Source organism: Humulus lupulus, chromosome 7 (genome assembly GCF_963169125.1).
Source record: "Humulus lupulus chromosome 7, drHumLupu1.1, whole genome shotgun sequence".
Lineage (NCBI taxonomy): Eukaryota > Viridiplantae > Streptophyta > Magnoliopsida > Rosales > Cannabaceae > Humulus > Humulus lupulus.
This window is the reverse complement of record NC_084799.1, coordinates 140,478,190-140,490,305: the sequence shown is the minus strand read 5'-3', so window position 1 is coordinate 140,490,305 and position 12,116 is coordinate 140,478,190. Positions and strand designations below refer to the sequence as shown.

The 12,116-nt window shown below is 36.1% G+C and overlaps 1 protein-coding gene and 1 non-coding gene across 2 annotated transcripts; one reads left to right on the top strand and one right to left on the bottom strand.

Annotated features, from left to right (window-relative positions):
* Window positions 1-8,768: 8,768 nt before the first annotated feature.
* LOC133792830 (small nucleolar RNA R71) lies at window positions 8,769-8,875 on the bottom strand. Its single transcript, XR_009874302.1, has one exon. It is a non-coding gene; the product is annotated as a small nucleolar RNA R71 (small nucleolar RNA).
* A 421-nt stretch (window positions 8,876-9,296) lies between these two features.
* Window positions 9,297-10,241, top strand: LOC133792239 (uncharacterized). The gene is made up of 2 exons (XM_062230147.1): window positions 9,297-9,852; window positions 10,018-10,241. The coding sequence occupies exons 1-2, from the start codon at window positions 9,297-9,299 to the stop codon at window positions 10,239-10,241; spliced, it is 780 nt and encodes a 259-aa protein (XP_062086131.1).
* Window positions 10,242-12,116: the final 1,875 nt, after the last annotated feature.

The following is a 12,116-nucleotide window of genomic DNA, read 5'->3' as shown; positions in this document are numbered from 1 at the left end:
ACGATAAGCCCTACTGTTAGTGGAGTGTCCAATAAAAACACCTTCATCACTCTTAGCATCAAACTTACCAAGATTTTCTCTATCTCTCAAAATGTAACAAACACATCCAAAAACATGAAAATAAGCCACACTTGGTTTCTTACCTTTCCAAATTTCATAAGATGTTTTAGATGTACCTGGACGGAGAAAAACACGATTTATGATATAGCAAGCAGTGTTAATTGCTTCTGCCCATAACCGTTTGGTCAATTTTTTGCTATTTAGCATCACTCTAGCCATTTCTTGAAGAGTGCGGTTTTTCCTTTCTACAACTCCATTCTGTTGAGGAGTTTTGGGAGCTGAAAACTCATTAGAAATACCTGCAGACTTACAAAAATCATCATAGACAGAATTCTCAAACTCTTTACCATGATCACTTCTTATACGAACAATTTTTCCAATGTTGCAATCTTTTTCAACTTTTAATTTCAAGCAAAGAGTTTTAAATGCATCAAAAGTATCAGATTTTTCTTTCAAGAAATCCACCCAAGTATATCTAGAAAAATCATCCACACAAACAAAAATATACATTTTCCCATTTAAACTCTCAATTTGAATTGGACCCATAAGATCCATGTGAAGTAATTCTAAAACTTTCGAAGTGTTTATGTCAGAAACACTTTTATGTGTAATTTTTAATTGCTTGCCAAGTTGACAACTCTTGCACTTACCATCAGATTCTTTACCTAGCTTAGGTAAACCATGAACAATCCCTGCATGTGACAATTTTTTCAAGGCTTTGAAATTTATGTGACCAAGTTTAGCATGCCACACATCAGTGTTATTTCTCACAACAGATTGACACATAATAGAAGGCAAAAGAGTATAACAATTGTCATTAGATCTAAAACCTTCAAGAACATTCTCACCATTCTTGTTTAAAACAAAACAATTCTCTTTATCAAAGTTAACAGTATAACCTTGATCACAAATTTGACTTATGCTAAGCAAGATAGCTTTAAGTCCTTCCACAAGTAACACTCTTTTGATTTTAGGTAACCCTTCAAAGTTAAGAGTACCCATTCCAAGAACATTACCTTCAATTCCATTCCCAAAAGTAACAGATCAACAATGCATAGGTTTTATGTTTGTAAGAATAGACATGTCACTTGTCATATGTCTTGAACAACCACTGTCAAAATACCAGAAATATGAAGAAGCAGATCTATCATATTTACTAGTAAAACCAGCAAAACAATTATTCTTTTTTATCCATATTTTCCTTGATTGAATATTTTTCTTTTTTACTCTTTTGAAATTATCAAAATAATTGAATTTCTCAAAATATTCATTTTTGGCAAAATTCATAAGAGTAAAACACTTAGGTCGAATATGACCCTTCCTACCACAAAAATGATAGATTGGAATGAATTTTTCGAACTTACCATTGGATTTACCTGCTGACTGTGTCCTTCCTATTGGAACAATCCGAGTACTAGATACAACAGATTTTAGTGAGGATGACACAGGAACATCAGACAATAGCATCCCAGCCGAGATAAAGACAGTTTTCTTTGATTTTTGAGAACTTGAAGCACCAAGTCCCACATGACTTCTTCGACCTGCATTCTGTATATTCTCAAAAATAGTTGAACCGGGGTTAAGCATTCTAACATTTTTCTCAAGAGTATCCAAGTCAGTAAGTTGTTTAATTTCAAAGGATAATTCTTTATTTTTGGTTACCAATGACCGATTTTCAGAACACACTTTCACCCATGAACCATACATCTTTTTGTAAGATTCACTCAAAGACTCATTATTCAATTCAGATTCATCACTATCATAATTTTTTTCATCTTTTGAAACATTATTCAAGCAAACAATTTTTTCATTTTCAGATTTAGAAACAGGTAAAATAGAAGTGAAAGCGACATTACCTTCCTCATCTTCACTGCTTTCTAATTCATTATCACTCTAAGTAGTAATCATACATTTTTTGTTCTTTTTCAAGGTGTTTGCACATTCAGACTGGATGTGGCCAAATCTCTCACATTCCCTGCACTGAATACCCTTTTTATTAGTTTGAAAATGATTAGGAGAAGAATGATTACCTTTTCACGGCTTGCCATTGAACTTCTTATTTCCTATCTTTTTCATATATTTTTGAAAATTCTTTGCAAGAATTGCCATTTCATTATCAGCATCTTCATCATCTGATGCTTCTTTTTCAGTACTTTTGAAAGCTATGGTCTTCTCTTTCTCTTTGGAAGTACTTGGCTTGTCTTTTTGATGAATCTTTTGATTTAACTCAAAGGTACGAAGTGACCCCATCAATTCTTCTACTTTCATAGTACTGAAGTTTTTTGCCTCTTCCATAGCAGTGAGCTTAATATCGAACCTGCTAGGAAGAACTCGAACGATTTTTCTAACAAGAACAGAATCATCAAGTTTCTCACCAAGTGCAAAATACTCATTAGAAATATCAGATAATCTCTCATAAAATTCAGAAAGTGTTTCAGAATTAGACATCCGAAGGTCATCAAAACTTGTTTGTAACATAATAAATCTAGATCTTTTGACATCTACAGTTCTTTCAAACTGAGTTTGAAGAATTGTCCAAGCATCTTTAGCCAAGACACATGTGGAAACAAGTTTAATAAAACTTTCTCCAACACCATTGAAAATGGCGTGAAGAGCTTTATTATTATAACTGGATAATGTTTCTTCTTCTGTATCCCAAACAAGTTCAGATTTTACCTTTGTGCCTCCATCTTCACCTTTTTCGGTAGGAGGTGACCATCCAGACAAAATTGCTCTCCATGCTTTCTCATCTTGAGCTTTTATGAAAGCTCTCATCCTAACTTTCCAATATGGATAGTTTGAGTCATTAAGCAATGGAGGTCGAGACACTGAACTACCTTCTGCAAAGAAAGATATTTCACACAAAACAAATCAAACGGAAAATAACCACAAGATCTCACTAATAGTTTAGTGAACCGCTCTGATACCAATTGAAATTCCGTTTTTTATGATTACCAACTTAATTATTCAAATTAAATAATTAATTGTTGAACTGTTACAGAAATGTTTAAACGGACATAGAGACTGTTTGAACAGAAACCAGATATGTTTAAACAATTTATCACCAGAAGATAAAAACGAACATAAAGGAAAGAACATACGAAATTATACGTGGTATCAGCAATCTTTGCAGATTGCTACTAGTCCACGGGGCCACACCCAGAGAATGAAATTTATTAGAAGAATATCTAAACGATTACAAAACCAAATTGACTTATACAAATAAAGACTCCCACTTGAATTTGTCGCAACTGTTGTAATCTAAACTCCTAATCAAATTTCTGAAGTGCTAAGATCTTGAACTCCCTTCAAATTATAACACTTGCACTTTTCCTCCCGAAAAGTGACTCACGAACAAGACTTCTCCCGAAGCTTGATGAACAATGTCCAAGTGTGTTCAACTTGCACAATTAACACAAAGAAAACAATACAGAAGTACACTGTAATAAACCACTAAGAACTTGCTGGACTCAAGTTCTTCACATAATAAAAAGTCTCTCTAAAACTTGAAAAATATTTGGAAAAGAATACACTAAGAGAGATGATTCAAAACCAACGACCTAAGGATGATTATATACTTTTTAGAATCCCTTTAGGTCGTGGAAAACAAATCAGAAACCAATCAAACAATAAATGGAACATCTTCCAAAATAGGAAAGTCAGAATTTGTTCAAACAAACTGGCAATCCGTTCAAACAGATTAATTGAACTTGGACAGTTTTTTAAACCCAGTTTCCCTAAATAAATAAGGAAACAATATATACATTATCTCTGCAAGCTGTACACGATTTCTGGACAAATAAATCAGATCAAAAAATAAAATAAATACCAATAATGTCCAATTCAAGATAAAATATTATTTTATAGGAAATTATATATTTATTTTATTAACATATATATAATAATCTGATTATAAAAACATTTCACAACAAAACAGGAAACTACCCATTTCAAAAATTAGAAACAATTTCACAACAAAACAGGAAACTACCCATTTCGAAAATACCACACAATATATTTCAAAAATACATTCCATAATTAATTTTGTCAATTTTATCAAATATGCCAATAAAGGATTTTACACAATGTAACCCAAACTCTAAAGAGGTTATGAAGCTCAATGACCATGAGTGTCAAAACAATAAGATGGCACTAGTAGTTAATCATAGGACTAAGTAACACACATGCATATATAAATATATATACATGCACGTAATGTTATATGAGGGTGACAACATGTTGCTTAAATCAAAAGGACAATCTCAAGGGGTTGTTAATATGTGTAAAGACATGGTGCCTTGAAGAATTGATTATTTATGATAAAACTTTATTAGCACCACAAGGGAGCTACTCAGACTATAGTCCATGATTTCATCATTGGACACGTGGCAGTACTTAGAAAAGTAATTAGGCTCCTCAAGAGATAATAAAGCTCTATAGATCTCATTCAGAGCTTCTCGGAGTGTAATCTCCTCACAGCAAGTCGTTTTCCCTTCTATGGCGTGGATGTCTCCAAGTGAGGCCACGTCCTGAGGACCACACTAGTAATCCTCCTGTCTTCTTAACCCGATACACCTCCAAGTCTAGGAGTTTTGTCCACGGGCCTGGAGAGAGCACTAGGTGTCAGTCAATGTAGCATTGGGCCACCACAAGATCATCTGATAGCTTTTTGGGTGCTTCTAGTATTGCTGTCAAGTTCGTACACTCGACAATTGGTATTTCCCACAACGTTGTCTGACACAGGAAAACGTGCAGCCGCACTCTAATAATGTCAGAGGCGTGTCTCCCATAAAGTTGGTGTGCTACAACCTACCAATTGAGCCCCGTGCGATATGTTTGGGCCCACAGTCCTAATTAGAACATTTGGGGGCTAAATAACAAGTAACTGCCCAAATAATTGGGGAATATTTGTAATAAATGATATTAATTACCCTCAACCTCTATAAATAGGGCTAGGGTACCATTGTAAAAGGGTTCACAAATTTTGTACTCAGAGAAATATATATGCTGCCTGAGAAAACCTCCATTGAAGCATGCCATCTCAAGCTTCAAGAATAATAATACTAAGGACTCGTGGACTAGGGTTGTTTTTTAACCTGAACCACTTAAAATCTCGGTGTTAATCTTCTTTATTTTCTTTATGTTCTGTTATTAAGTTGATAGTGGAAAAGGCAGTGAACATTTTAGTGCTTTCAATGAGAGCTTGAAGAAAACAGTCATGGTGACCACACGTAGAAATTCCCCAGACGACGTTGCTCCTCTCGTCAGAGCTGAAGGGAGAGAACCCAGCCGACCACCTCCACACGACCTCCATAAAATGGCCCAGGAGGATTATGATGATAATGGAAACTAGGATGGCGAAGATGGCAAGTTCTACGAGGATGACTGTTCTCGGCCCATGGATGCGGGGGATCTGCAAGAGGTGGTGGCGCTCCACGGCCACGTGGCCTCCCAGCAACAACAAGACATGGTTAATGCCATGAGGGCTACTCTGGTGGCCCAAGGGCTGTGAGTGGACCCCCATGGCAAAGTACCACCAAGGCAGCCAGCAGGCGTGCCACATACTATAACGCCCCACATCAGTATGGCAGCTTCCTAGAATGATGACTGGCCCTGCAAACCAACACGAGTCTTTCCAGCGTGCTTTGTCCTCACTCGCACACTTCCTGGGAAAACTTCCTAGGAGTTCACCAATCACGAGACTACTCCAGGGCAAGCACACTTAACTTTGGAGTTCTCAATTGATGGGCTTCCAAAAAGAAGATGCATCTTGTTGGCATAGGCAGTACCAATCAATCCATTTAAGCCCTCTTCAACTGTGTAGTCCCATACCTACACAGTCTTAGAATCATCACAGTTGAACTTCCCCAGGCGATGTGGGACTGTACAGATTTTACCCAGTCTTTCCCCTTGCAGATCACGAGATTCTGACTGTCACAACCACCCTTCTTAGGGGTCTGACGTCCCCATCAGCCACATTTCCGATTGGGTCAAGGCTCTTATTCCATTTGTAATTCCCCACGTCACTATGGCTGCTTCGTAGAATGACGACTGGCCCTACAAACCAACACGAGTCTTTCCAGTGTGCTTTGTCCTCACTCGCATGCTTCCTGGGAAAACTTCCAAGGAGGTCACCCGTCATGAGACTATTCCACGGCAAGCATAGTTAACTTTGGAGTTCTCAAGTGATGGGCTACCGAAAAGGAAGCAGCCATAGTGACGTGGGGCGTTACACCTACACACCCAGCTGGAGTGCCACCTATTAATGCAACAGGCGTGCCTCCTGGGCACCCTGTTGGTGTGGTGCAAGATTCGTCAACTGGACCTGATGTGCCACCTGCACACCCAGCTAGAGTTGTAGCTCCACCTGCGCCACAAGACCGTGGCAGAGGAAAAGCAAACAAGGATCATGCTCAGGGACGGAAGAGAACTCACCAGGCTTTTGAGTCCATTCAGGTCCCAAAGAGGACCAATAATATCCAATGGCATGGAGACCAAGGAGACCACTAGGCCGCTAGCATTTGCAGAGCCCAGGGCATTCCACACAGGCGTGCTACAACAAATCGTGTTAGGCCTAGAGGTGGTGCCCCACTGGCACCTCGCCAGCATCACTGACACCCTGGTTAGAGGGCCAACAGGAGAAATGTCTCCACCAACTAATAACTCCATTTTAGTGTCAGCTTTTAATGTTTTTTTGTGGTAATCTTGAGTCTTTATGTTTATTTTGTGCAAGATTATGCTTTTGTTTGTCTTTGTTGTTGGTCGGTGCGTTGAATCGTGAGTTAAATGCTAAAAGAAGAGGAAATGGTAGAAAATGGAGCATTTGGCAGTTGTTTGACTCCAATTGGGTCTAATGATGAATAATAACAAGTTTTGATGAAGGAAGGATGTCAAAAGGTTAAAATCTAAAAAAAAAATGGAATTAAAGTCGGGGAATGGGCTTAAGGGTCGCGACTTTAGTAAAGTGAGAGGCTGAAGGGTTGCTTAAAAGAATTAGAATTGTGACTTTGTCAAGAAGTCAGAAGCAAAGCCAGGAGGTCCACGGACAAGCAAGTCGTGACCTGGGTTTAGATGGTCGTGGCGCCTGCAGATGTTAACCAGACGCTGAAGGGCTAAAAAAGGACATGGGCCGCGACTTAGGAAAGGCCAAGTCGCGGCCTGCCCATGAAAAAAAGAGGAAATCGTGTTTTTTTTGTATAAATTCATCCTTTAGGGTTTAATTAGGGTAAGGTCAGATTTTAATTACGAGTTTAAAGATTAAATTTGATTCTCAGACTAGCTTTTCTGCATTTTCATATTTTTTTATTTCTTCTTCAAGTCTTTGAATTTTATGTTTCTGAATAATTATTTTGTTGTTTTAGTCATGTCTGATATGAACTAAACACTTCTATCTATTGTTTAATGTAGTCACTTGGATTTTTATTTAATCTTATTATGATGTTCTATTGATTCTTCTTCTTTATTCTAATCTATATAATGTTTGCTTAATGCTAGTAAATACCTAATCAATATTTGCTTGATTTATGATTTTGATTCAAAATTCGTAAGATGAGAATTGAATATGCTATCGTTATATAGACATAGGTTACATATTGGACGAAAGTACCTTTATGGCTTGTGTAGTAATTAGGTTTCTATGCTTAATGCCTGCTATGTGTTTAAGTTTATCACATAGATGTAGAAAACCTGCATATAGGTTGAGATCTTATATCTTGAAAAAGAATAGGAATCGATTTATGTTAACCTGCTATTAGAATAGGAAGAAAGAAATTTAGAACTGATTAATAAAATTAATAGAATGAAAAGTTTATGAAGTTAACACCTTAGGATTTTAACTATTGAATCAATCCATATTTTTGCAAAGTTTATTTTAATTTTAAGTCTTTGATTAAAAATCACTCTAATATCGACAGCCAAATAGAAATTTAAAAGCATTTATAAGTAATTGGTTGATAGTCCTTGTGGAAACGATACTTTATTTATTAGCTATATTACTTGAATCGATTACATATACTTGTGTATCATATTTTTGCGATCACATTTTTGGCGTCGTTGTCGGAGACTTAATATCCAATATCGAAATTAATTTTTTTTTTCTAATTTGGTTTTTATATTTTACACTCATTTCTATCAAGGTTGTATTGTGTTTCGGGAATTATTGGTATATGCGAGAAAGTAGACAAAATGAACTCATATTGGTAGATCTTGAAATTGAAAGAACGTGCAGAAAGAACCGAAAGATAAAGAAAAGGCTGGATTTTTCCATGGTTGAGAATCAAGGAAATGATACTAATGTTAATAATATCCCAAATATTGCAGAGGTTCTAGTGGAACAAGGACCAAGGACGCTTAGAGACTATGTACTTCCTATTGTCAAATGAGTGCATTCTTGCATTAGACACCCCACTATTGCTGGAAATAATTTTGAGATTAAGCCAGCAATATTACAAATGGTGCAGTCAACTGTTCAGTTTGGGGGGTTGCCCACGGAATATCCAAATTTGCACATAGCCGATTTTCTGGAGCTATGTGCAACATTTAAGATGAATGGGGTGAGTGACGATGCGATTAGACATAAAATATTCCCATTTGCTCTACGAGATCGGGCGAAGAGTTGGCTTATTTCACTGCAAGATAATTCTATCACAGCATGGGAGGAGTTAGCCCAAAAGTTCTTAGCAAAGTTTTTCCCTCCAGTAAAAGCTGCAAAGTTGAGAGGGGAAATCAATAGTCTCTACCAGACAGAAGGGGGGTCGTTGTATGATGCATGGGAAAGATTTAAAGAGTTTTTAAGGAAGTGCCCACATCATGGTATAGAGAAATGGATGATGATTCATAATTTTTATAAAGGGTTGAATGGTACCACTCGTACCATAATGGATACTGCAGCAGGAGGTGCATTCATGAGCAAGAGTGCTAATGAGGCGTATGAATCACAAGAGGAGATTGCAATGAATAACTACCAGTGGCCAAATGAAAGGGGACAAACCGAGAAGGTGGCTGGTATGATTGAATTAGAAGCCATCACAATGCTTACAACACAAGTGGCAGCTTCAATGAAGAATTTACAACAAAGCAACTTGTCAGCCCGAACCGTGCAAGTTCAGAGTTTATGTGGGGCTTGTGGGAGTGCTCATCCATTAAATCAGTGTCCTGCCATGGATATGAATAATATACCTATAGAACAAGTCCAAGCTATAGGAAATTTTTAAAGACCAACCAACAACCCCTTTTCGATGTCATACAACCAAGGGTGGATGAATCATCCTAACATCTCTTGGAAAAATAATCAAGTTGCACAACAGCCTTTCCCTCAAAGTCAACAACAATTTCCACCTCCACAACCACAATCACATCAACCAACACATATGAAACAACTTGAAGTACAACCCGATGTACTGAACCAGTTCATGACAGAAACTGGGGCATCTATCAGGAGTTTGGAGACTCAAATGGGGTTGTTGGATACTTTGATGACAAACCGTGCTCAAGGGAACTTACCAAGCACTACTCTGGTAAACCCAAAAGAGCAGTGCAATGCAATATCCTTGAGGAGTGGCAAGGAGTTAAAAGAGCCAAAAGTGGTTGATAAGGAGAAGGAACTGAGTGAGTCTAATATTACTGAGAACTTAGAAAAGCAACCAAAAATAAGCATAGATCACCATATAAAGATTCCATATCCTCAGAGGCTTAGAAAGACTAAGCTTAATAAGCATTTTTCTAAATTTTTGGATATCTTTCGAAAGATACACATCAATATTCCATTTACTGAGGCACTTGAACAAATGCCAAGTTGTGTGAAGTTTATGAAAGAAATTTTGTGAAAGAAAAGGAAGCTAAAGGACTATGAGACAGTGGCACTTACTGAGGAGTGAAGTGCGATACTTCATAAGAAACTATATCCCAAGCTTAAAGATCCTGGTAGTTTCAACATCCCATGTTCTATATGGGGTTCAGTTGAAACAAAGGCTTTATGTGATTTAGGGGCCAGTGTGAATCTAATGCATCTATCAATCTTTCGGATGTTGAATTTGGGAGAAGCTCGGCCTACTACCATGTCTTTGCAGATGGCAGATACATCAGTCAAACATCCTCATGGAGTGATTGAGAATGTATTGGTGAAAGTGGATAAATTCATATTTCCTGCGGATTTTTTTATTCTAGATATGGAGGATGATTAAAATATTCCAATAATACTTGGAAGGTCATTCTTCGCTACTGTTAGGGCTTTAATCAATGTACAAAAGGGGTGAGTTAAAGCTGCGAGTGCAAAAATACGAGGTAATATTTAATGTTTTTGCAGCAATAGAATTCCGACTTGTTGTAGAGTTGAAGTGGTAAAACAAGGAGAGAACAAGTTGGAAGTTTGTAAGCAAAGATCCATGGTTAAAAGTGGAATACGAAAAGTGTGTCATCATTTAAAAAAGTTTTTCAGTATAAAGGATTCAGATGTTACATGAGCGGGGTAAAGTTCCACCAATCTATAATAACAAGAAACAAGGGCCAACTCATGACACTATGGCTCTCAAGGATGTGAGGGGAGGACTTGATCCAAGTTGAATATGAAAGAAAACAAGCGTCCCACTAAATGACGTTAACGACAACGCGTTTGGAGGCATTCCAGTCTTTTATTTGCATTTTTTTATTATTCGTTTTATTTAATGTTTTGGATTATGAACATTTTAATTTTAGTATTTTGTTTATTTATTTTTATTTGATTTTAGTTTCTATTAAATATGAGACTAATTTGAGTTGCAGCGCTACTTCGGGCTCCGACATAATGAATTATGGGATAACCAAATTTTTTTCTTTCACCATCTAAATCCATATCATTTTAAGTAGTCTGAGGTGTCAGGTAAGTTTCTTTTCCTTAGCTTTTATTTAAACATTGAGGACAATGTTTAGGTTAAGTTTGGGGAAATGAATTTATTGTTTTGTATATATTATGTTATTTTGTTAGTCGTGTTGTTTTGTGTTTGTTATGTTTTGTCTAGGTTGTTTAGGGTGTTAGTTGAATCTAGTTGACAATGATTAGTCAATAATAATATGATTGAATGATGTGTTGTATAAATTGAATAGATTGAAAACTGTAAAAATTTGTGTGCTTGTTGAATATTTCTTACCATGTTTACATGAGTCCACTTAAATAATTGAGAGCTTAATCATGATTTTTAATAAATTTTGTGTAATTGAACAATTTTATGCGTGCTGAATTTTTAAAATGTAAATAAATTATGAAAATGTTATTATCCTATAACTTGTTTGCTTGTTTTTTTAGATGAAATCCTAGATTATGCATGGTTAGGAAGATGATTTAGGCAATTGTTTGGAACGTTTGAGTCTTTCAAGCCAACATTGATTTATTAAATCCTTAGTTACCCAATTTTGAGCCTAATTTGATTCTTTTTGTTTGATACTTATTTTGTGCTTATTGGAAACTTTGTTATTTTTCATTCCCTTTGATATATCATGAACATATGAAAATTGATTGGGGGTGGTTTGTAATGGGGATTTATTTATAAATTAGTGTCAAGAGATGAAGAACAATTGAAAACAAAAAGTATATTGAAATGAACTACACTCCAATTAAAAATACAAAGAAATAAGTTTGGGGGAGTGTAGTATCATTAAAAAAATCAAGTTTATGAATTCTCTCAAAAGAAGAAATATTGGGAAATTTGGGATTGGTTTTTCTTGTTATTTGAGTGCTTATGGTATATTTTGAGCCTAAATGGCATTTTCATCTACCTTAACGTAAGCCTTTCAATTATAAGCTATGAAAGTCCTATTCATTTCTGAGCATGTGTTTTATACATTTGTTGAGATTAGTAAGTACGGCCAGCTTATGATAACGATATTGATTGATTGTAATGAAAAAAAATTGGTGAGCATGAATTGATTCGAATACATTTTAATTATTAATCATGATTTTGAGATCTTTTATTTTTGTTTGGATTTAAGTGAATTGGAAGAATACTTTGACTGAAATTCTGGCTTATAAGTTAATTTTCTTGAAGATTATATAAGTGTGTTAGTCATCATAGCTTGAGGAAAGT

Excerpts from the sequence above, each read along its gene's own strand:
- LOC133792239 (XM_062230147.1), top strand. The coding sequence starts at position 9,297 with ATGTCATACAACCAAGGGTGGATGAATCATCCTAACATCTCTTGGAAA. Across the intron at positions 9,853-10,017 it reads GGCACTTGAACAAATGCCAA|TTGAAACAAAGGCTTTATGT; the intron begins GTTGTGTGAAGT and ends TATGGGGTTCAG.